Source organism: Cetorhinus maximus, chromosome 13 (genome assembly GCF_964194155.1).
Source record: "Cetorhinus maximus chromosome 13, sCetMax3.hap1.1, whole genome shotgun sequence".
NCBI classification, from domain to species: domain Eukaryota; kingdom Metazoa; phylum Chordata; class Chondrichthyes; order Lamniformes; family Cetorhinidae; genus Cetorhinus; species Cetorhinus maximus.
In genome coordinates, this window is record NC_135891.1 from 34,641,037 (window position 1) to 34,665,009 (window position 23,973).

At 38.8% G+C, this 23,973-nt stretch overlaps 1 protein-coding gene across 1 annotated transcript in view; it reads right to left on the reverse strand.

The window, feature by feature from the left end:
- LOC144688541 (brefeldin A-inhibited guanine nucleotide-exchange protein 2-like) overlaps positions 1-23,973 on the reverse strand; it is a 110,750-nt gene that overhangs the window by 36,730 nt on the left and 50,047 nt on the right. The window contains exons 7-18 of the mRNA XM_078555252.1: positions 23,132-23,221; positions 22,250-22,422; positions 15,789-15,922; positions 13,774-14,008; positions 11,016-11,115; positions 9,568-9,707; positions 7,181-7,289; positions 6,766-6,967; positions 3,472-3,583; positions 2,368-2,573; positions 2,142-2,226; positions 1,320-1,491 (exon numbers count right to left, since the gene is read on the reverse strand). Coding sequence (XP_078411378.1) covers positions 1,320-1,491; positions 2,142-2,226; positions 2,368-2,573; positions 3,472-3,583; positions 6,766-6,967; positions 7,181-7,289; positions 9,568-9,707; positions 11,016-11,115; positions 13,774-14,008; positions 15,789-15,922; positions 22,250-22,422; positions 23,132-23,221 — 1,758 coding nt within the window. The remainder of the gene's footprint in view (positions 1-1,319; positions 1,492-2,141; positions 2,227-2,367; positions 2,574-3,471; positions 3,584-6,765; positions 6,968-7,180; positions 7,290-9,567; positions 9,708-11,015; positions 11,116-13,773; positions 14,009-15,788; positions 15,923-22,249; positions 22,423-23,131; positions 23,222-23,973) is intronic.

A 23,973-nucleotide genomic window follows, 5' to 3' on the forward strand; every position in this document is an offset into this window, starting at 1 on the left:
CATGATTTAGAAGTTATTTGTTGTGTTGCCAAGTTGGAGGTTTCTAATTATTCCATTTGTACACAGGGGTCAGAGGTAAGAAAATCACAATCGTACTACCATTTGGGAGCAGCAACAAATTTACTATATGCCAGGTAAAATGCGTAAATTTAATATATTTTTTGAATGGCCCTGTATGAAAAGAGTCACAAGTCACTGTGGGAATCTTAAACTTAAGTGGCTTAACAACCAAACTTTTTGCTTCACCAGATTCACAAATTACTCAATTCCAATGGGCAATTGTACAGTTTTTTTTATTAGTGCATGGAATGTGGACATCGCTGGCTAGTCCAGCATTTATTGCCCATTCCGAATTATGGTGTGCTGCCTTCTTGAACCTCTGCAGTTGATGTGGTGTTGGAAACACCGACAGTGCTGTTAGGAACAGAGTTCCAGGATTTTGACCAAGCAACAGTGAAGGAACGGCGATGTATTTCCAAGTCAGGATGGTGTGTGGCTTGAAAAGAAACTTGCAGGCGGTGTTCCCATGTATCTGCTGCCCTTGTCCTTCCAGGTGGTAGAGATCGTGGGTTTGGAAGATGCTGTCGAAAGAGCCTTCGTGAGTTGCTGCAGTGCATCTTGTAGATGATACACACCGCTGCCACCACGGTGGTGCAGGGACTTAATGTTTAAGGTGGTGGATGGGGTGCCAATTAAGTGGGCTGCTTTGTCCTAGATGGTGTCTAGCTTCTTGAGTGTTGTTGGAGCTGCACTCATCCAGGTAAGTGAAGAATATTCCATCACACTCCTGACTTGTGCCTTGTAGATGGTGGACATGCTTTGGGGAATCAGGAGGCGAGTTCCTCTCCGCAAAATTCCAAGCCTCTGACCTGCTCTTGTAACCACAGTATTAATATGGCTGGTCAAGTTCAGTTTCAGGTCAGTGGTATTCCCAAGCCTGTTTTACTTGCATTGCTTGGAGACTAGCACTTGAGAATGTACTTGTGATGTGCCTGAACATATATCCAATGTTTCTTGCTTTCGATGAATGCCAATTTAGCTTTAGGTCTTCAGTCAACTCCATAAAATTGTGACTGTAGGTCAAGAGCACAATTAGTTGCTAATGAAGCTTTAATATAGTACACACAGAAAAACAAAAAAAAAAGTGTAACTTGCATCAGTGGTTCAGATCCACACAGAATATTTCTAAGATCTATCAAAGGACTATGGCATCCATAAAACACTTATTTTTGGGAGGATTATTAAAATATCAAATTCATGTGTCCCATATTTAACGACCAGTCTAATGAAACTGCTGCAGTTAAACATGTCTGACTTACTTGGTTTAGTAGACTTTGGCGTGATTGAAAATTCTTTTGTCTCTTTCATGGCAATTTTTTTCCCTGCAATTTCATCATAGATGGAAGACAGGTATTCTTCTGGCAGATCTTTGCTGTCATGGATCCCACGATTCATTTTTATGTACTGTTCTTTGGTCATTTTGTTCTTTACCTGTTCAATACATTAGGTAATGTAAGCCTTGCAATAGCACTTCAAGATATTGATATCTGATTCTTGAATCGTTTCTCAATAAAAGATTATTGCTTTGCTTAAGGAGGTCCTGAAACAGCTAAAAAAAAGTTTGTTCTTTTTTCTTTTTGTTACTATTTTGATGCTCTTCCCTGTAGCCTTATTTGTAACAAATAACTATCCAAACACCAGTTGCTGTTTCTTTCGCAACGAGAACAAGGGTAATAAAAATGCTAACAGAATTGGGGCAAACTTTCAACTTTGACTGACGGTATAAAATAAGTGGCACCAGATTAGCTGCCTGTTTTACACCCTGAAGTTGAAAGTTCCACCCATTCTTCATGATATTAGAAGATTTTATTTTGTGCAATAACATGATCCCCTTTTCAATAATGTCCAATCTGATGAATATATGGGAGTGGAATGAAAAACATACATTTCATAGTCATGCTGCATGGGGAATATTCATCCTTGGGAAGGGAAATGGTAGTGGGTAGAGGAGAGATGAAGTCTGAATCTCAAACCCAAATTAATCCAAATGCGAATCCCCCATTTGTGTGTAGCTCAGGAAAACCAACAGTCACAAAACCAAATCTTCAGCTCACAGGATATTTTCTCATGAAATAAGTTACCTGAGGGCTATGCAGATCCGTTGTCAGCATTATAATAGAGTAAGCCAGAACATATGCCGAGTCAGCACTTGCAAAGTGTGTCTGTCTGGGTGGGGGAGTGGGAGGCAAAAAGTGCATTAATTAATTAAATAAATAAATGTTCAATATTTCCAAGTACAACTTTTTTTTTTAAAGCCCAAACCCAGATCTCATTTTAAAATATGAAAAGTTTACTCGTAGAATTTACCCTTGATTGCACTCCAAATATCGAGCTGCAAATTTTTCCATGAGTCGGTCAATTTTCTGTGCTTCTCCAGGTAGACGAAATCCTTCAAGGTATATACGAAGTGCTGAGACAAAATCCTTCTCACAGAAATCCAGTTGGTCAACATAACTGTACATCACCTCTTTGTTGAACTTGGTGTTCTCCCCTAGGAACTCACCCACTTGGCTCTGTGTGCAAATTATGCTAAATTAAGTTGAGGCTTTGGTACTAGATTAAACATTCATCCTAAAATTACAATACAAAAAAGCGAGAAGGATGATTCTTTCAATCCACATCCAAAATCACGTTATGCTAACATTGAAGTAATTAAAAGAATACCCCAGGATAAGGTCCTTCAATCCCATTATTTGTACTCCGAATAAAAAGAAATATTTGCCATGAACTTGCAGTGAATTGCAGTTCATGGGAAGTGCAGAGATTGCGGAGGGGCGGGGACAACAGCTAAATTGAGACAGAGGTATATTCTTCAAGTGAATTGTTGAGATAATCCCAATCTCAGGGATATGCATTCTTATAAAATGTCATGAAATATGCAACATACCAAGTACCGACATCATCTTACTTGATCTGTCATATGCTTGTCACAACCAAACAACTTGTCCACCCATTCATAATTAAATGAGATCATCAAACTGAATTACTGAATTAATCAACAAGCATCTGTAATCATGCAGTCAATCATACGTACAAAATAAAAATTACATGGGAGGGAGACATTTAAAATGTTGTCCATTTTAGTTATAGCTGTAGATTTATTTAGGATGAATAGAATTAGCAGCTGTCTCAAGTTTCTGGTTTGGCATGCAAACTTAACACTAACCCCATGTGATCTACGAAAGATTAGAATTTTTATGCTTGAGAATAATAAGCACGTATTCCAATCTCTGAGGAGAAGGAAAAATTATTCTATTTTGTCATTTGTTCTATTTTGCATTTTAGGATACTGGGGTCATTATGTTTGCAGCAAAATGTGCATTCAGAAAAATACTGAAATGGAAAAAGCACTATTGCCCTGGTAGAACTAAGAATTTTTATGCATGTCTCACTAACTAATATAAATCTTACTGAATCTAATCTTTCTTCCTGTTGAAGGAACTGTGCAATGTCTTCAGCTGTCGTGCCCAACATTCCTTGTTCTTGCAAGTACTGTATACCTCTCTTTGGTTTTCTGTTGAACCTAAAGACAAAAAATGCAGGGTTATTGCCATCACTGACATTCTACAAGAGTGACAATGGAAAGGAGGTGCACAGAATAGATTTTATATGCAAACACAAGGATTTTACAGGTTTTCTAACTGGAGACAAGAATGAACAATGACATGCATTTTGATGCTTGCAAATAGCAGCTGCATGTCAGCTTCCTGGACATTATGATACCTGCGTAGCATCAGAACATGCTGAAAGCTGAAACTATTCTGATAAAATTTCAGTCAGTAAACAAGATTGACTGTACGTTATCACAGCAACCGTGTGCAAATGCTCGTCGTTCATTCTAATTCAAAGAAACTATCCCACAAGGAGCTGTCTGGCCCATTATGCATGTATGATGCTAACTCTTCAACGAGAACTATCCACTCTAATCCCATTTCCCTGAATCATTTCATATTCTTGCTTTTCAAATATTCATCCAATTCTTTTTGAAATGATGTTAAAGACTCAGCCTCAGCAGCCACTTGTATTTTAATATTTTAATCAACCTCTTCGTTCTCCTAGTGATAATCCTTAATTTATGCCCCACATATACTGACCAATGAAAACAATCTGGGACGATCTGCTCACGTTCTATCTGCTTGCCCATACTAGTTACTGTATATTAATACATATATCGTATTTATCCATATCCATCTAGTTTAAATTCTACAAGTATAATTTGCCAACCTGTCAGTCAAAATAAATCATTGGACTTATCACCCTAACTGCTGGTATGAGGACAGTTATAATACATGGTGCCTGTCAGACTGTTAGTCAGCAAATCCTTCTACTATTTCACACTATTACCTCCAGGCAACTGTGCAAAGATACGAAAATTGGTTGTAGCAGTTTTTGATGAAAAACTGGCCACGTTTTTGCTGTCAAAAAAGTCAAAAACATAGGCATTTTCCCTCAAACATTGCTATAATTCATTTTCACAGAGTGGCAAATTATACTTGAGGAATTTACAATGCTAACCAATTTCTGCCATACATATGCAAATGAAACTCTACAACACAATTGCATCAGGCTCAATCAAAAAAGAGGAATAACCATCCCCGAATGCTCATCACATTGTAAGCCAACAGTATACTTGCAAAAGTTTATATTTTTGTTCTCATAATAGGTCATTCATCATGAGTCAACTAGCATCTTTAATAGGATGGGTCAATATCTGTGAAGTAATAAGATTGAGTGCTACTGAGATATTAACAAAACAGCTTGATATTTTTTGAGAGATTAGTTTGGAATTAAAGTTTGTGCCCTAAAATAAGGGACGAACATGTGAAGCAGAGCAAACTGTTGGCTTAGTGGCAGCATTTCACCTCCAAGTCAAAGGTTCAAGGCTCATATCCCGCCCCAGACAGCCCTGGGGAATGGGAGGTCTGGCTCTAAATTCTGATTACATGCCCAGTGGTTGTAGATGTCACCAACCAACCTCACCCCCCCTCCCACCAATCATGTGTTGAAGGAACCAATAAAACCATCCCACCCTATTGGACAAATCACATCAGCTGATATGGGGATAGTTACATTCACATTGTGTCTGTCAAACTGTTAATCACCCTACAAAATCTTGTCCTATTTCACACCATTAGTGGTGGGACAGTGCGATGATACAAAACCCCGATCTATATAACAGCATATATACGACACAATGACAGCTACAGATGGAATACATGAAGAAAATTCAGGTGTAAGTGACATATTACAATATGCCCAAACTTACTCAATCCTTTGCACCAATTCTACAAAACCTCCACCAAAATCCTCTGTCAATCATGAGCACATGCAGGTTCCCATGAAAATTTCCTGAATTTATGCCAGTTGTGAAGTAAATTAACATGTGAAATGTTAAGTGCAATAGGACCTAAAGTCATATTTCCAGTCTTTGATCGTCATTCTTTTATTCTATTTTTCTTCACGGAGACCTAACATTAATTTGCTCTAGCTTCGAATGTATCTTTGTGGCACCAGGATAATTTACATTCAATATGGAAAATCTTCCACAATTGTACTTTTAAAAAAATCTTAGAGGCCATGAGTTTCTGCTTTGGGCACAAGTTGCAATCTAAATACAAGTTGTGCTAGTTTTCGGAAGTGTTTTTTTTTGCTCAAGTATCTGCTCAAACAGATTTGCTCATTGTCAAACCTTCCATGGACCAATGCATTTGGGTTGTAATATTCTTTTTAAAGTTTGCATTGATAAATATTCTTATATAAATTTCAGTGGTAACCTGGTACAATTTTATTAATACAACTGATGAAGCGTTTTCACAAAAATAATGTAAATTTGTGTGTAGACCACAACCTGTGAGTAAGCCGATTCTAAATAACTAAAAATGTTAGAAAGCATTCAGAACTATTCACTGGTTACATTGGTGTACAGTTATCAGTTTCTTAGTAAAAAAGAAATTAAAACATTTTAAAAACATCTAATAGTATCCTTGCGCCTAAAAAACCTCAATTTTCAAAGCCGCCTTGAAGGCCTGCAAATGGGGGCAATCAACAGAAATGCACTATGGTGAATAATTCGATCTGGGGCTTGAAATTTCTCGATCTTTTGTGCTAGTTGGGCTGACTTTGAGCAAACTGCACCCAATCAGCAAAACCAGGCAGAAACTCCTGCCCTCTGGCACTAATGATGCATAACAATGATTTGATGCCTGCAAATCTTAAATTTCCAAACAAAAAGGGGTACTTGAAGAAGGAATAAATATAGTGTCAATTCAGCATTTTCCTCAGGCTTCAATTGTAACACAGAATTCCACATGTACAATGGTCTTTATGTTTTGGCATTTGCTCATGTGATTCTCAGTAAATTTCAGCACAATTCAATTCCAGGAGGATGAACAGATGCCCATAAGATCAATTTCAGAAAGTTCTGGGTTGTGATGTGACAGAAAGGCTGTGATAAAATTATCATTCACAGATTGTGGATGGAGCAGGCTTGATGGGTTAAAATGGCCTCTTCTCGTTCTCAATTTTTCTTATGCCCAAAGTTGATTGCAACTTGGTTAGTCAAATTTCCTTCATGACCTTACTTTGCAAATCCTAGCAGTAGAAAGGGTAGTACATGCATTAATTTGATAAAGCTCTGCATAACAACAGAGCAAGACTTAAAGCACAATGAATATTCAAATCTGCACATTTTATTTGAGAACTCACAGATCTATTCCTTGCTCAATAATATCCTTCTGTTGTTTCAGGACTTCAAATTGCTCAGGGTCATCTGCTGAAGATGTCTGAGCACTAATACTCCCAACACCTGATGATATAGTGGAGTCAAAGGAATTTGTACTCCCTCGTCTGCGCATAGCTTCTGCAAGTTTGCCTTCGCTGTTATCTTGCTCAGATGGCTTCTCTTGACCTACAAATTCAGTTAATGAGAAAGGGAGATTTCAGCTGTATTATTTGCTAATTCCAGCTTAAGTTTAGAAATTGTTCATGACTTAGACACATGGTTAAGTTTCCATGATCATTATGATAAATGCTAAAAGCAAACATAACATTTAGGTTTCCCTCATCATTAGGCTTTGTAAAGCAGATAGCAGGTAAGTGTTCACAGGCTTTGCTAACTCACCAAGATTAGTCTGATGGTTTGGATTTATATATAAATCTTTACTCCATTCAACCATGCATTTCAGGATGGAAACCAAGCATTCCAGTCCTTTCTTTCTAAGGCTCAGTTCCTGGAAGATAAATAAACAACATTTCCTCAGTTGAATATGTTATATGTTTAAAAGACAAATATAAACTGGAACAACAACCATAAATTCAATTATGTGCTTCTTGTACTTTGTGAACAGGATATATAGGTTTAAAATGAAAAGTGATTTTTGTTTAATTCTTTTATGTTGAAGAGGAGCACCCCTCTTAATATTTATAATTTCAGTGGGTTGCATGAAACCAATCTACTGTCAGTGCATGGTTTTGCCTAAAAAAATACATAAATTAACAATTTCTCTATGGCTGCAAATGTTTTTCCTTTAAACTAAGTATTTGCACTTCAATCATTCTGCTTTTCACTGGAAAACTTAGCAGATGAGCATGCTCAGCAGTGCAGAATAATTGCTGGAACCTTGAGCACAAATTTCCAGGGCCCTCTGTCTGAATCAGATCTGAACAACACCGGGAAAAAGCAGGTTACGGCAATGTTGAGAAAATCTGAAAGCCCTCTCGGTTTTATTCTTCTTATAATCTTTTGGAGCAGTTTGATACAACTGGGCCATTTCAGAGAGCAATTAAGAATCCTGTCTGTCGGTCTGTAGTCACTTATAGGCCAGGTTGGATAAAGACAGCAGATTTCATTCCCAAAAGGACATTGATAAATCAGATGGGTTCAGATGGACTTAGAGGCAATACTTGCAACATAGGATCTATTGACAAAGATTAAAATATATGGAGATAACCAAGGCCCAGTGCCGCAGGAGACTGCATCTGTCCAGGAAGATGGTCGCAGGCATCTGCGTCCTCATCCTTGAAGATCTCGCAGCTTGCAGCACTGGTCGCCATGCTCTACCAGAGGTCGTGAAAATCGCTGTGGCCTTGAACCTCTTTGCTTCTGGCTCCTTCTGAAGATCAGATCAGCTGCTGACCTTTGTGGCATTTTTCAAACAGCAGCACTCCACTGCATCATGCGGGTCAGTGATGTCCTCTTTGCCAGAGCTGAACAGCACATTCATTTAATGACAGCTGCGTATCGTGGGCATTGGGGTTTCACCTCCATTGCTGGATATCCCCAGGTGAAGGACATCATTGACTGTAGCCATGTGGCCACCAAGACTTCCTTCCCTCAATGTCCAACTGGTCTGTGACCACAACATGAGCCATCTCCATGTGTATGCCCACTTTCCTGGCAGCTGCCATGACTCCTTCATCCACCACCAGTCCATACTGCCTCAAATCTTCATTCCAATCCCCCAAGGCGTGTGGATGGATGCGAGGGGACAAGGGAAATCCCGTGAAGAGATGGCTACCAACTCCTTATAGCAGCCCCAGTCAGAGGCACAGAGGCAATACAACCTATGCCACCTGCTCAGCAGGACAACCACTGAGCAAGGCACCCTCTGGTGACTCCTTGGTCTCCAACTCTCCACAAGCTTCATTTCTTAGAACAGGGGATCCATTCTCACCTGCAGTCCTTTTCCTCTACCTGTCACAGCAGCACCTGCTGTGGGTCTTCTTCTCCAAATCTCTCCATCTAACTGACTCTGAGAACCTGAACACAGCAAGACTCGCTGCCTCCTCCTCTGTATAAGGGTGTTAAAACTTGCACCTTATTTTCATTAAGTTTTGATTTGAGTTTCTGTCTCCCCAACAAGGTCACATGGGTTTGTCTCTGGCCAGATTCAGCCTGAAGCCAACAAGTCACCAACCTTCAAGAGGTACGCCTTTAATTTTACTGGTCTCTAAATGACCTCGTCAATCTTCCCCAGTCTATAATCTGTGTGTGTGTGTGAACTTCAAGTGTGAGTGCATGTGAAAGTTGGAGTGTCTTTTTTTAAATTATTTTTACTTAGACGAGGTTATGTATTAAAAAAGACTATGCTCTTTTTAAAAACACAAGAAAACCTGTCTGATCAAGTCTTCTATGGTCACAGCATTTAGACAGTTAAACATTCATGGAATTGGCAAATATATCCTTTTTTTAAAAAACCAGTTGAAATCGAACGAAGACAGGAAAAAAGAGCCAAGTCATGAGGCCTCTCCTCACCTGATCGTAACAATATTTTTGATCAGAAGCAGACAGACCTTGCATAAATTCAGTTAATTCCATAAAGACTACCTGATGGAAATGATCCTCTATTATATGGAGCAATTATCCTAGACTAAAATGCATTATTTTGAGTAACTGGGTCTTGAAGATTCATGGGTCAAACAGCTCAAGCATTGCAATGACAGGATCTGGATTACAACATGTCACTAAATGTTACACTATTCTTCTGATGATTTATAAGATCAATTTACCTGCAGAGGTGTCATCCCCAACTCCTGACCACTTCGTCCCTGAGCAATTTTTGACAAGTCATTCACAAGGCGTTCAAATATATTTGCAGCATTTAAATCACAATCATAGTTCACATAAATATCCACTACGCACTGAGCATCTGAAATATACAAAGATAGGAATTTAATGTGACAATCGACGATCGTCCTGGGGTGTATTTTTTTTGATTAAAGAAGCTGAGAATCAATTGATCTTAAATCTCAAAATTAAGCACAAAATGTATAACTGATTGTCCATACAGCCAATGTTCCCTCTAATTTGATAAAGTGTCACATCAAAGGTTATTGCAGAAGATAAAAGCTCATGGTATAGGGGTAACATCCTGGCATGGGTAGAAGATTGGCTGGCTAACAGGAAGCATAGTGGACATAAATGGGTTTTTTTCAGGTTGGCAAGATGTAACAAGCAGTGTGCCACAGGGATCAGTGCTGGGACCTCAACGGTTCACAATTTATATAAATGACCTGGATGAAGGGATGGATCCCGGTTGCCAAATTTGCTGATGACACAAAGATAGGTAGGAAACTACGTTGTGAAGAGGACATAAGGCAGCTACAAGAAGATGTAGATAGGTTAAGTAAATGGGCAAAGATCTGGCAGATGGAGTATCATGTGGGAAAATGTGAAATTGTCCATTTTGGCAGGAAGAATAAAAGAAGCATTTTATTTAAATGGAGAGAGATTGCAGAGCTCAGATTCAGAGGGGTCTGGGTGTCTTAGCATATGAAATCACAAAAGGCTAGTATGCAGGTACAGCAAATAACTAGAAAAGCTAATAAAATGTTATCATTTATTGCGAGGGGAATCAAATACAAAAGTAGGGAGGTTATGCTTCAATTATACAGAACACTAGTGAGACCACATATGGAATACTGTGTATAGTATTGGTCACCTTATTTAAGGGAGGATGTAAATGCGTTGGAAGCAGTTCAGATAACTGTTTTCAAGAACAATTCATGTTCAAAACTCACATGGTTCGTTTAGGCCAGTACCAAAATGCTATTCAATTTTTACATGTATAAACTCGGACTTTGGTCTTGCAGTCTACTTCGCTGTGCACAGTTCAAATACTAATAAGACCGGGTTGAAAAAGCTAGAACGAATTTTTGGTTACAAACTGTTTTTCAAAATGTGCGTTTCATTTTTGAGAGAATTAAGATTTTTAACCTGGCTTTTCTTTAAGCTGATATTAATTCCTGTTACAAGAACCCTGCTATATACATTTTATGTTGCCGTCCAAGTGATGATTTGTTTTGGAGATGGCAACTGCACTTTGAAGGTTCAGAATGCAAGATAAAAACAAAGTCTGATATGATTTTGGTTTTTGGATACTACAATGGGAATTAATGCTTAGAAAAATAAATTCCTCAGCTGTGTTGAAGGTGAAAAGTATGATAGAACAAATTACCTGCACAAATCCTGGTCAGAGTTTGAATGACCATCCACTTATGCTCAAACGTACTTGTGGATGTTTCCAAAATATTTAGGAAAATCTCTTTGAAGAAAACCTGCTCAATTGGGGAAATAGGAGTTAACACTTCAAATTCCTAAAAGCATACACACACAAACTTTACAAAGATCAATATATTTTTCTAAGTAGAATACATTGGTCGACTTGACCAAATCAGACACTATCATCCAAAAGATTGGTTTTTAGGCCTGATTTTCCAAACACATCAAATTCTATTGCAATTTTCTTTTCTTAACAAATGTGACTGGAAACCATTCTCAGTAAGGAAATTCTATGGGATAGAAAAGTTACATCAAAAGGAAGTTTGTTAAACTTAGTGGATTCCATTAAGCTAGTCTCAGTAGGATGGAAACCAGGCAGGGGACTCAAACAGTGAGTTATGAATCAAAATTCTGGAACTCCCTTCCGAACAGCACTGTGGGTGCTCTTAAAACACATGGACTGCAGCGGCTCAAGGCAGCAGCACACCATCACCTTCTCAAGGGCAATAAATGCTGGCCCACATCGCAAATAAAAAAAATTAAGCAGTGGGAAAGAGACAACTGAAGTGCCAGTTCAGAATGAAGGTGGATCAGTGTCTCATAACAGCAGCCACAAATAAAGCACCATTCCCAGGGCTCATCCAGATTTAGTGCTGCTCAGAAAAACAAGCCATCAGTGCCTGTGTGGGAAGATATTGATAGATTTTCACAAAAGCACTATGGATTGTCCAGATAGCAAAAATAGCAACAATGCTTCTCCGCCTGACCTTGAGTGCATTTTCAACCAGGTATATCACTGGGACATGCCTGTGTACTACCTCCAGAATTAATCTCAAGTTCTAGTTGGTACACAAGTTTTACTGTGGACCAGGAAAAAAATAAGTTCATGTTCTAGCCCTATTTCGTAATATTTCAGGAGCAGACAAGTGTGCATTTGTGTACTTCAACTTTATGATCAGCACGAAGAATACTGAAGTCTGCTCCAGGAAAGCCCTATCTCTAGCCCAAGATTTCAGTCCATGACCAGAACCTGTCAGCAGTGGATAGGTTCACTTATCTCAGCAACACACTCTATTGAGCTGTCTATACTGACATCAAGACACATGCAACAAGTGCCAAAGCAAGAGTGGTCTTCAGCAGACTTTGAACATGTTTGGAAATGAAGAGGAATAATTCTGCCTCCCAAACTCAGTCTACAGAGCAATCGTTCTGGCCACTCTGCTCCAGAATGCAACACTTGGGCTGTACACCAGCATCATGCCAAGTTTAACCAATTTGATTCAGCTGTCGCCAGAAACTTCTGAAGATCAGATGGCAGGACAAAATACCAGACACTGAGGTGCTCACCCAGAGCTGGCATGCCAAGCATCCACACCGTATTAAGAGAATCACAACTGTGTTGGGCAGGTCATGTAGCCAGAATGCCTGGCATTTGTTTTCCTAAAGTGAATCGGCTATGGAGCGTCTGAGTCTGGCAGGGGGAAGGGGGTGGCACTCTCATGGCGGTCAAAGGAAGCACAACAGGGATGCTTTGAAGGCTTCACTTAAGTGTTCTGACATCAACCTCAAGTCCTGGGAGAAGCTCGTCCCAAATCACTACAGCTGGTGCGACAAAATAAAAAACAGCACAGCCTCCTTTGAAAGCAAGTATGCACATCACAGGCAGAGAAAATGCAAGGAGAGAAAATTCCAGGCCAGCAACTTGTCCATAACTCAATCATCTGCAATATCCTGTCCTATTTGCAGCAGAACCTTCCAGAGGTGACCAGCCTTAGTAGTCAGCTACTGACCCACCAGAACCCTTCAAACACCCCAGATGATGAAGATGGTCATCTTCACCTTGAAGGACGAACAAGAAGAAAATCTGTACCATCTCAAAATGAGTACAGTTTTAAGTAAAAAAACTCTAAAACTCCAAGTGATGTACAATGCCAAAGGACTGACACCAACACTGTTTACTAAATTCAGGATATTAAGACATTTCAGTCAATTCCAACTTGGCTCAGATTCTTCGGCAGGACATCACTGGTGACATTTTTTTTTAAAAGAACACTTTCATTCAATAATCCATCCTTGGCTGGTGGTGTTGGAAGTCTTTATTGGGTAAGGATAAGGGAAAGCATTCCCTACTTGTTTGTTGGTTTAACTGGAAGTTTGACATTCGTGTCTGTGTTCTGGCTTCCTATAGCAAGCCAGTTTTTTGTTTTGTGCCTCTGCCAATTTTAGATGTGTGAATTTTTGTGTTTATCAAGGTGGTCATGGTAATAGAAGTTAGTCCTTTGAAACAAAGTACTCCAGACACACTATATAAAGCATCAAGTGGTTCCAGGCACAGGAGTAAAGCTCCTAGTGTTTGGATCCAACCAAGTGCCATACTCTGTTACTCTCTCTACAGATGCTGCCAGACCTGCTGAATTTGCAGCAGACCTGCAGCATTTCTGACTTCAAGGCAGCTCCTAGCCTACCTGAACAATTAGTTGCTTGAGAAATTACAGGCTTGAAACAATATACAAATCACAGGGTACAAAACCATCCATAGCTGTTGAAAATCAGAGTATAACACCATTGTATTGTTCTAAAAGTATCCATATAAAAAACTGAACAGTGGTTTTTCAGGAATTGATGGTACATTACAAAATGGAGAGTACATGGACACTGCAGCCAATGCTTTAACATCACACAAATGTACTACTGAAGAGACATTAAAGTCATACCTCAATTTGCATTTTTAAATGAATCTTGAAGTGTGAGAGAAGTGTAAGGAAAATAGCCAGTGAAAGTTCAAATACATCTGGCACACATGAGACACCATTTTTGGATAACGCCACACAAAGGTATTGTTTAATTGCATTGATAAACATTTCATTAGTTTTGAAGGCAGGACCAGCATTTTGAAGGACTGACAGAAGTAGTTGTAGTGAAATTATCTTCGACCGCAGCTCATGGGACCTTGAAAAAAATTGTTCGAAGTAAATTTTTTATTAAGAACTATACATACTATCAGATAATATACGTGATTACACTAAATACCATATGTGCCAGAACTAACCGCTATTCGGTTGTGCTATTCAGAATTCAAATTAATATTAAAGACCTAAGAATCACTCACTATAAATATTGCAAACAATTCTCTATGTTCAGTAGCCAGTGCTGTAAACCTGGGAATAAAACCAAAAGTGGATTCTAAATTTCCTCTTATGAGTTATTTTGTACGACTTTGGATAATTCTTAACAGCACATCGAGAATCATTCACTAATTTTTTTTGAATACCCAAAGTATTTTTCAATGTGACTCCATTAGTTTATTTTTTTTTCCTCTAGATCTACTGAATAGCATACACAGAATATTAATGATGCCTAACTAACCTTTGTGTAGTAAAGAGAGTTAAGTTTGGTAGTAGTACAATTGTTTGTGATCTTTACTAAAATGAGCTCCAAATTATGCAAGTAAAATTACATTTATATAAAAACAAGTCAGTTGCTTCATATAATAAATGGGAGAATTTTACCTGTACTCAATGGTACAACTTTAAGATGACCCAGTTTTGGAAATTACCCGTAAGATACACAAGGCTCAGCTGACCACTACTAATAGGAATTGACCCAAAATTTTTGTTGTTGTTATTGTTGCTGCAATGGCACAACTCACATTAAACAATGCGAATTGGACTTTCTACCTCATCCTTCAGATCGCACCATATTTGCATTGCAAATTGCAGGATTTGAGAATTGATAATGGTGCAACGATGTCAACATTGTATTTGGGAACGCATATACATCATACCCAACATTCTATCTCCTTAACCAATGAACTAAAGGACAGAGAAGAAACAGAGCAAACAACAGAGAATGAGATAGGCCGAGTTAAGGTCAAATTATGTGCTCAAAGAAGCACAATGAGTGGATTAAGAGAGAGGAGAGAGGCAAAGAATGAGCAAGAAAAAAATTGAGAATAAGCAGATGTGAACATTGAAACCCAGTTGTGTTTGGGAATTGTACTGATTGTCGAAAAGTTATTCAAATGAATAGCAAGGCAGATACTTAAAATGCACAAACATTCTTATTCAGACACTGCATCCCAAAATGACTTCCCACAAAATATTAAATTTCATTTCTGATTGTTAAATCAGCTTTAAAATCCTCAAAATTACTGCCTCTGACATTACCAGGAATGTGGATGGCAGGTCTGGTACAAAAAATCCTGCAAGGACAGATCTTTAAAAAGATTAAAAAAAGGAACAATTTGATATTTGTTGGAATAAAAATCCGCAGCTTCGTTTGTTTCCTTCTGGACATCCAAGGCTAAGTGTCATATCAAGACCATAAATCAAGTCATCAACAGGATCCTAACGATATGAATCACTAGCCCTAAATGGAAGTTTAATTTGCATTCATGTCACAAATCCAGCAATTTCATTATGTGCAAATAATTTCAATGGGAGGCTCCTGATGGGGTTACAATTCTTTTGGTTTTGTCACTGCTAACAACAAAGCTGCACAAATAGTCCAGCAATTTGTGGAGAATGGGAACTCATGGCATAGCCCCTCTTCTCTAAAAATCACTTGATATTTCTCAACTGATTTTGGTGGGTGTCATGAATTTCCTGGTAATTTTCTGACAATATCTGGGCCAGTGTTGTGACTGATCTGCTTTTTTGAACAACGAGCTAAGATTGCACAGTTTAGTTTACGTACAAGATTTTTTTTTAATGTCTTGGCAATCACTTACTTTGGATCTGGAGGTCCATCACTTAATGGCTTCATGGAAAGCTTACAAAGGGATCTGAAGACCAAAAACGCATCTTTCTGCAAAACGTGCGAGAATTTAATACCAACTGGAGGTGGTACCACAGCTTCGGTCTCCTAGTACCAAGATAAAATGTGATATTAAGTAAGAGCTGCAACATTTATTGTCGCTGTTTCATTTAAATTTCCCAGGTTTCTCCATCCACCTCTTCTCTTAAACAGGCAAGTATTTCCACAAAATTTTTTATGGGCCAAGAAGTGAACACTTCTTCAACTTAAGTACATTGGCATAAAACCAAATGATCATTGCAAGTGGTTAGATACTGCAACTGATACTCATGCCTGTGTCTTAGGAAGCTTGATGATGGATACAATGTATTCTACCTTAAACATTCAGGCTGTTAGAAGGTGAGGAGAAGAAAAGGAAATTGCTAATTGGCATGAGTTGTGGCTCAACAAATGTTGAGCACTGATGGTGCAATGATGTAGAATTTTGGGAAATATCATATTTGGTCTTATAACTTAAGTTTTATTTAAAAAAATCAAGAAGAAAAGAGGAAAGGGGAAACATTACCATTATGAATAATAATCACTGTGTCTGAAGTGGATAAACAGCACCTGTAGCTTTACGTAGAAAGGTTGAAAAATAGGTTGAACTAACTATTGGCAAGGTTTAAGCACAAAACATGCAATCACTGAACAACTATGATTGTCTACAGATTTTTGTTCAATTAACTATATTTTTAAAAGCATCACATAAGAATATATAAAAATAAACAGCCAAGATAATTCAAAACACTTTTTTTTAACTTCCTTAAGTCAGTGAGTAGCTGGGCCATAAATAGCAGGAAGGTCTCAAGTTTGATATCTGACATACAAAGAGATTAGGAGAGAAGTTAATAATTAGCAAGGAAAAGGGGAACGATTAAGTTAAATTATCAAGGAACATAAATCAAATTAGCAAAATATTCTACAGGCACATTAAAAAAAGGAAAATTATGATGCAAATACTGCCACTAAGGGACAAACAAGTTAAAATCACAGGCAGTGACAGTTAAGTGGCAGGGATATAAATAATTACTTTGCTTCAGTATTTACCAGGGTGGACATGACATCAGAAGATGAGATTATTTTAAATATGGTTCTTTAATTTCTAAAAAGGAGAAATCGTAAAGGAACTAATAAAACTCAAAATTTGAAAAACTCCGTGACCTGAATGGATTGCATCGAGGTATTTTAAAAGAATCTAGAGGAGAACTAGCAGAGGCACTATTACATATACTTAATAATTTATTAGAAAAAGGTGCAGTGCCAGAAGGCTGGCAGATAGAAACATTTCATGTATTTTAAAGGAGAGAGGTAGAACAAGTGGTTGTTCAGAGTGGCAGAAGGTGGAAAGTGAGGTCCTACAAGGATTAATGCTAGGACTAAAAAAAGAGGAATAAAAAAGTAGAGAAGTTACGCTACACTTGTATTGAACCCTGATTCGGCAATACCTTGAGTAGTCTATACTGTCCTGGTCACCTTATTATTAGAAAACGATATAGATGCAATGAAGAGGGAGTAATAAAGATTTACAAAGCTAATACCAGAAATGAGGGGTTACACCTTTCAGAGAAAGAACAGGCTGGATGGCCAATGCCTTGAAAGGAGAAAAGTGTTGCGACCTGGTAGAGGTCTTTAAAATTAGGAATGGTTTTGACACAGTGAGATTCTTTCCAGTTGTGGGTTAAAGCAGAGGCCATCAATTTATCATCACCGAGAAATAAAATGAGGAATTCATAAAAACTTATTTATTTGGACAGCAATGAGAATGTGGAATTTGCTAACACAGGAATGATTATGGGGAATAGGAGAGATGGGGTTGAATCTTCAGAGGAGTGGCAACCACCGTAAGATTGCCACTCTACTCTTTTTTTTGCCTCGCACCAGAGTCTCATATTTCTCACCCAGACTTCCAAACTAGGCCTCTTCAGAAATGTGGAGCTTTCTTGGAGTCCTTCCTCTTGGTGCAGGATTGCTGGGGGAACTCAAGCTGCTCCCCCTTTTTACAGCACTAGCTGCCTTATAAGTACAAAGTTTAAAGGTCCCAAAGCCAGTTGGGGAAGCTACAGAGAGAAGGCAAGTATCTAGATATTTGTGGGTGAGGGGGCAGAGTGGATCAGGGGGGTCAGGGAGTGGGGTAGACCAGGGTTCAGTAGTATAGTTACCCAGTAGTCACAACTGATTTTAATCCTAACTTTTCCTGGGTAACTATTCAGCTAAGTGAGTTGGAACCCTCTCATTTCTCCAACTTTAACTAGGAATTTGGGGGTTCCAGATGTGAGGGAGTTGCCTAAGAGAAGTCCAAACTTCCCAGTCAATTTACACATAGTCAGCACGTCAGGACATCCAAGGGGTCCCCCAGTGCATTGTCTGGGGTACGACCACCTGGAGATTGGAAGATCGGGGCCATTTTATTTAAGGAGAGGCTAGATAAGCATATAAAGGAGAAGGGAATAGAGGATTGATACAGTTAGATGAGAAAATGTGTAGGAGAAGGTTTGAGAGGAGCATAGCTACAAACTGATTGAGCTAAATGATCTGTTTCTGTGTTGTATATTCTATGTACCATTTGCTGATTTAGCTGATCTGAGCCACACCTGTGGTACAGATGTGCCACAACAGACACATAGCTCCAGAGCTAAGGCAAAGAAAATCTGTTAGGACTTGTGTTCCTAACTGTTATTCAGTAACCCTTCCTGCAAGTGTGTGAGAACCTCTGGTAAACAAAGATTAGGCCTTGTCTATGGATGCCAATATTGTCAAATAACTTGCCAAAGCTGTCCATTAAAGCACCAACTTGAATAGTGACTACTTGTATCAGAGGGTGATCAGCACCTATGGAATTGCATCTGAGCAAACTGTAAATGCCTTCAGGAGAGAAGGGTAGAAAATGGGGCATGCTAAAATCCTAATAATATTTCAAAGGAAAACTTGATGGTAGAGTAAGGGGCAATATGTTGGATGACAATTCATTGCCTCATGTTTCCTTCACCTCTCTGCAACTTTAAAGATGATTGACCATCTTCCTCCACTGTCTTTCTTCCATTGGTGGCTTCTGCAGAATTCCCCCTCAGTTTCATTTCCACCCATTTCAGCGTGGCCAGCACAGCTATCGCAATAATTTGATCAGTTTTCATACTTATGCAAACAATAGCTGACCTTATCTCTGCATCACCATTCTGCTCCATGACTGTCTTGACATGAAATTGTCAATGAGTCAGAATCTGACCTTCTAGCAGAACATCAACCAGCCAAATGCATCATTGTTGGCTTCCATAAAATCCCAGAGGCTTGTGCCCATTCCTTTTCCTGAAAAGCCATCGAACCCAACACAGCTCTAATGTACTTTTTGACCTTGAGCCAAGTTTCAAACCTGACTGTGGTCCATCAGCCCGTTTCCTCCTCATCTGAAATACTATCTCCTTCCATAAAACCCATTGCTGCTGGCAATCTCACTTATGCTTTCGTCAACTCCAGAATCAACTTTAACAATTTTCACTACAATACTGGTGACAGAAACTTTAGCCTTCACCGACTTTGTCTCAAAATTCTCCTACATTGTTTCACTTGACACTTATATTGAAGAGCCTCCTTACAACAACCTTTTGGACAGTGATCTCACCTTCCTTCCAAATTCCCTTCTATTCAGGTCTGAATACTAAATATAAAGATATTTTATGACATTAACAGGCTTCATATAAATGTTGGCCATAAGCTGCGTAATGGTGGATGATGGCAGTACTCATCCAGTTGCTGATATGTTTTCTCCTTGAGCCAATTCAATCCTTGTGGCGATGATGTTAGGCAGGGAATTCCAAGATACTTACCCAGGAGTGTGAGAGATGTGGAAAAGGAATTTACAGACGATAGTGAGCCCACAACATTGGTGTTCATCCTTTTAGATATTTCAAGTTTTGGGTCCTCAAGGTGCTTTCCAAGCAACCTTAGTAACTTGCTGGAATGCATCCAGCAGACAGTGTACACTACAGCCGCACTTAAAGGGTAATATTGTCTGGTCAATTATCACAAGAGCTGTGAATGGAGTTAAGCACTGTAGACCCATTGAAAAACCTCACTTCTGACCCTATGACGGAGGGCAAGTCACTGAGAATACTGCCACCAAAAACTCTGGCAGAGATGTTCTAGGGCTGTAATGATTCACCTCGTAACTATGGCCATCTTCCCATCCGTCAGGTATAGTGCCAATCTCTTAAGAGTTTTCACATGGAACTCACTTTTGTTGCAGTTTTTGGTATCATGCTTGGTTAAATGCTGCCTTTGGCAATTACTTCAATCTCAGTCAGTTCTTGCATCAATGACTAGATCAAAGCTATAATGAGGAGGTCAGTGGTTGAGTGTTCTGGGGGAAGCAAAATCTTGGAGGAGGTGTCAACTTGATGGCACAATTAATTATTTCTTCCATCACTTGACTCATGATAGGTGAGTAACTTGTAGGTTCAATTTGTCCTTTTTTTAATGTGGATAGGACACAATTGGGCAATTTAACAAATCATTTGGTGGATATTATCCTAGCTGTGGTGGAATAGATTGAGGAGAACAGGTAGTTACAGTTCACAGGTCTTCAGTACAACAGCCAAAACGTTATCAGTCTCATAGGCTTTTCTGAGTCAGTGCTCTCAGCTGCCTCTTAATGTCACATAGGGTGAAACAAATTGTTTGGGCCCTGATATGAAAGATGGTGGTGAGATCTCAGGATAAGGCCAAATATGATTGCTCACTTGGCATTTCTGGTTGAAAATGGTTGTAAATACATCAGCCTTGTCTTTTACACTCACATACCAAGCTCTGCCATTATTGAGAATGAGTATGCTCATGGGGCCTCCTCCAATTAGCCACCTTATAGTCCAACATTTTCAATGGGAAATTGCATAGTTAAGAATTTCTCTTGAATCCATTGGCTGTTGAACTGCTTAGTTTCACCTATATCCAGCTGCTTAAGGTCTTTAACATATAGTTAGCCCAATTTTGTAGCCTCATGTTAGGTGTATGCATAGTGCTGCTCTTCTTCATTGTGCCATTTTTCAGATTGATGGAGGATGGGATGTGCTGTACTGTTGAGTTACAGATTGCAGTAGCATACAACACTGCTGCTGATGGGGGCCAACAGCCACTCACCGACAGCTAATTTTCAGTTTCTTCAGGTGTCATTCGACTTCTCCTTGAGCATGGTGGTAATGCCACACAACACAACGGACTGCATCCTCAGTCAAGACAAGAGCCAAAGATCAGAGAAGGGGCCACAGCCAAGAATGTTGCAGAATGAAAGGACTTTAAGCCAAAAATAAAAGACGGTGACTGTTGGCTTCACTTGCACAAACTGCCTTTGACAAATTTTTTTTAAAAAGCAAGATTTTCATGAACTCACTGAAGAACAAGGAAGTAACTAAGATGCAGTAATTCAGTTATTCCGTAATGATGAGATCACAAGTAGGTGGTGTGTGGGCTGAAGATGGTTAAAGAAGATGGAGTTGAAACCTGAGAAACAGAGTGAGCAGGGTTGAAAATTTGGAGCAGGGGGAGGGGTCACCAAAAGAATGAAGGCTGTACAATATAGCACAAGTTCCTGGGGAGCTTGAAAGTTTACTGAAAATAGTTACAAGATAAGCGATCAGCTATATTAGAGAAAAAGCTATTTTAGAGGAGATTATATGCAACAAACATAGGGTGCCCACAAATTACATGGTAACTTCTGCAGGAATGTACTGTGAGCAGTGGAGTACGTGAAGCCTGTTAGGAACAGCAGCAGCAGACCTGATCGTCAGGAGCTCCGAAGGCAGTCCTGGTTCTTATAAAATTTCTGATTGGTATTCTAAACTAGATGTAGTGCTTACATTTGCACAAATTGCTACTGCTCAACTTCATAAAAAATCTTTTATTAAAAAATTCAATTAAGCTTCCAAGCCTTATTTGAAAGTACACAGAAAGACCCAAAAAAATAGCTTTTATCTCTGACTGTTGCCAAATTAGTATTTGTGCATTATAAACAGGCCTACTTGAATTGCCAAAAGATTTGAGAATTGCACTGCAACAAAAAGTGCAGGACCCAACAGACCAGATACAAATAGAACTCTGTACACAATGAGTGATCCAATGTACTGAACTATAAAAAGGAAACTACCTGTCCCTTTATTTCTCCAAATACCCTGCATACCAATTGTGTTCTTGATTTAGGCTAAACAAAGAAAATGAAACTTCTGCATACATAAATACAACTCAAATACACATTTGCACAGATTGTTTCTGACAATTATACCAGGTTGAACCACAGCTCCAGCTAGGGAGCACAAAATAAGCATTAATAATTTCAGTGTCAATGCACCAGAGTCCTTGAAAAAGTAGAGCCGAGATTCTAGCAAAAAATATAATTAGGTTCCTTACCTGTATATCATTATACGGTATGGACTGCCTATCAATTAATGAAGTACTATCAGGCAGCGGCAGTGAGCCTTCAGGGATTCCATTGGTTTGCAGGTTTTCAGTGCATTCAACAGCAGCTTGGTTTTCAGAAGCTGCTTCCACAGGTCCATTTTCTTTGTTTTTTGCTTCTACCTCTTAAGCAAAAAAGAAATTACCAAAACACCTTTCTGGACATAATTTATTCAATAGCTAAGGAAAACTGTATAAAAAATGCACTTCAGCATCTTTTAAAACTGTCCCATTCAAACATTAAATTATGCCGCATTGTGTGTGAAAATATATGTTTTTTGGCATTTCTTCAAAGATTTGTACCATTGTTTTGTTTGCAACTACTTTGAATGACTTTCATCTGTTAATAAGATTTTGCTAAATTCTTGGAAAGTTTCTTATTTAAAAGTAAGCTTATATAATTCATACAAGTTAAAGGCTTTCTAGTTCCAAAGCATATGTCTTTGAAATATCTGATTTTAGGACCTATTTAACATTCCAACAGCAAACCCAATTAATCAAAAAATAAAATATACATTTATCATTCAAAAACAATTGGTTTCCACGAGAATATTGACTTTTCTTTCCCCCACTCAGGAATATATTCCTGGTTCAACAAAACCACAGACCAGCTTTCAACAATGGGAGACATATTAACTTTCATGAAATTTTCTCATGCTAATCTTGAGCTGGCAGCTCTAAAGCTGGTTCAACTGGTCAGGCAACAACTCACCCACCAAATTTACTGCCTGCAAAACACACGCAGTTTCCACATTGCAGCTTAAAAACAGAATTCTTGAAAAAAAATTTGGGGGTGGGTCATTAAAATTATTTCATCAAGATCCCATGAACTACCTCCAGTCACAATGGCCACCACTTCCTCCAATATTTGTCCCACAATATCTTCCGTTTTCACATCTTCCTCAGGATTTTCATCCACATTCCCTTAAGTTAAAACATAGTGGTTAGAGTCCAAAATAGTGCCTGAAACTTTGATCAAGACAGCACGCAGGTAAAACATTGAGGCATGCTAAATTCTCATTTTAATATCTGAAAGTGCATTAAATTTGGAATTTGGCACTGGCACACATAATAGAAATAGTAGAACCCATTAATCGTCATTTAGAAACAGTCATAGAACTGAGCAAGCGTGATAGCATCAGGATATATTTTTTTCCAGTTTCTCTGTGTCATACAAAACTTTGGATTTACAAATGCCTTATTCCTAAGTTTGGTCAACGCCTCTATGGTGTAATGAGAAAAGTATACAATTACTTCCTTTCCTTTGCTGTAATAGTCATTCCATAAGTCCTTGGTCAAGCGTGGCTATCAATTGCCTATCGGGATATCCAAGATGAACCTGTGGCCTACAAGCCCGTGGGTTTAAGTACTGCGACACCTCCAACTTACACAGAAAATTATGATATAGCAGAATGGTGCTAATTTGAACATGACCAATCTGCAGTCATGGAATTTAACTGATAGACAGTAAAATGCCTATCAGCCCTGAGTAAACATACATACAGCCCTTGACACATAAAATTCCTTTAGAGCTGAGAAATTAACACTCATCCACAGACCAGTACATTTAGTGACCAGCAACTGAAGCTGGGGGTACGGCTGACCCAATGACCAAGAAATTGCTCCAAGTTTAAAAAGGGCAGCTGAAACTTTACCAACAACAAGAACTGGAAGAA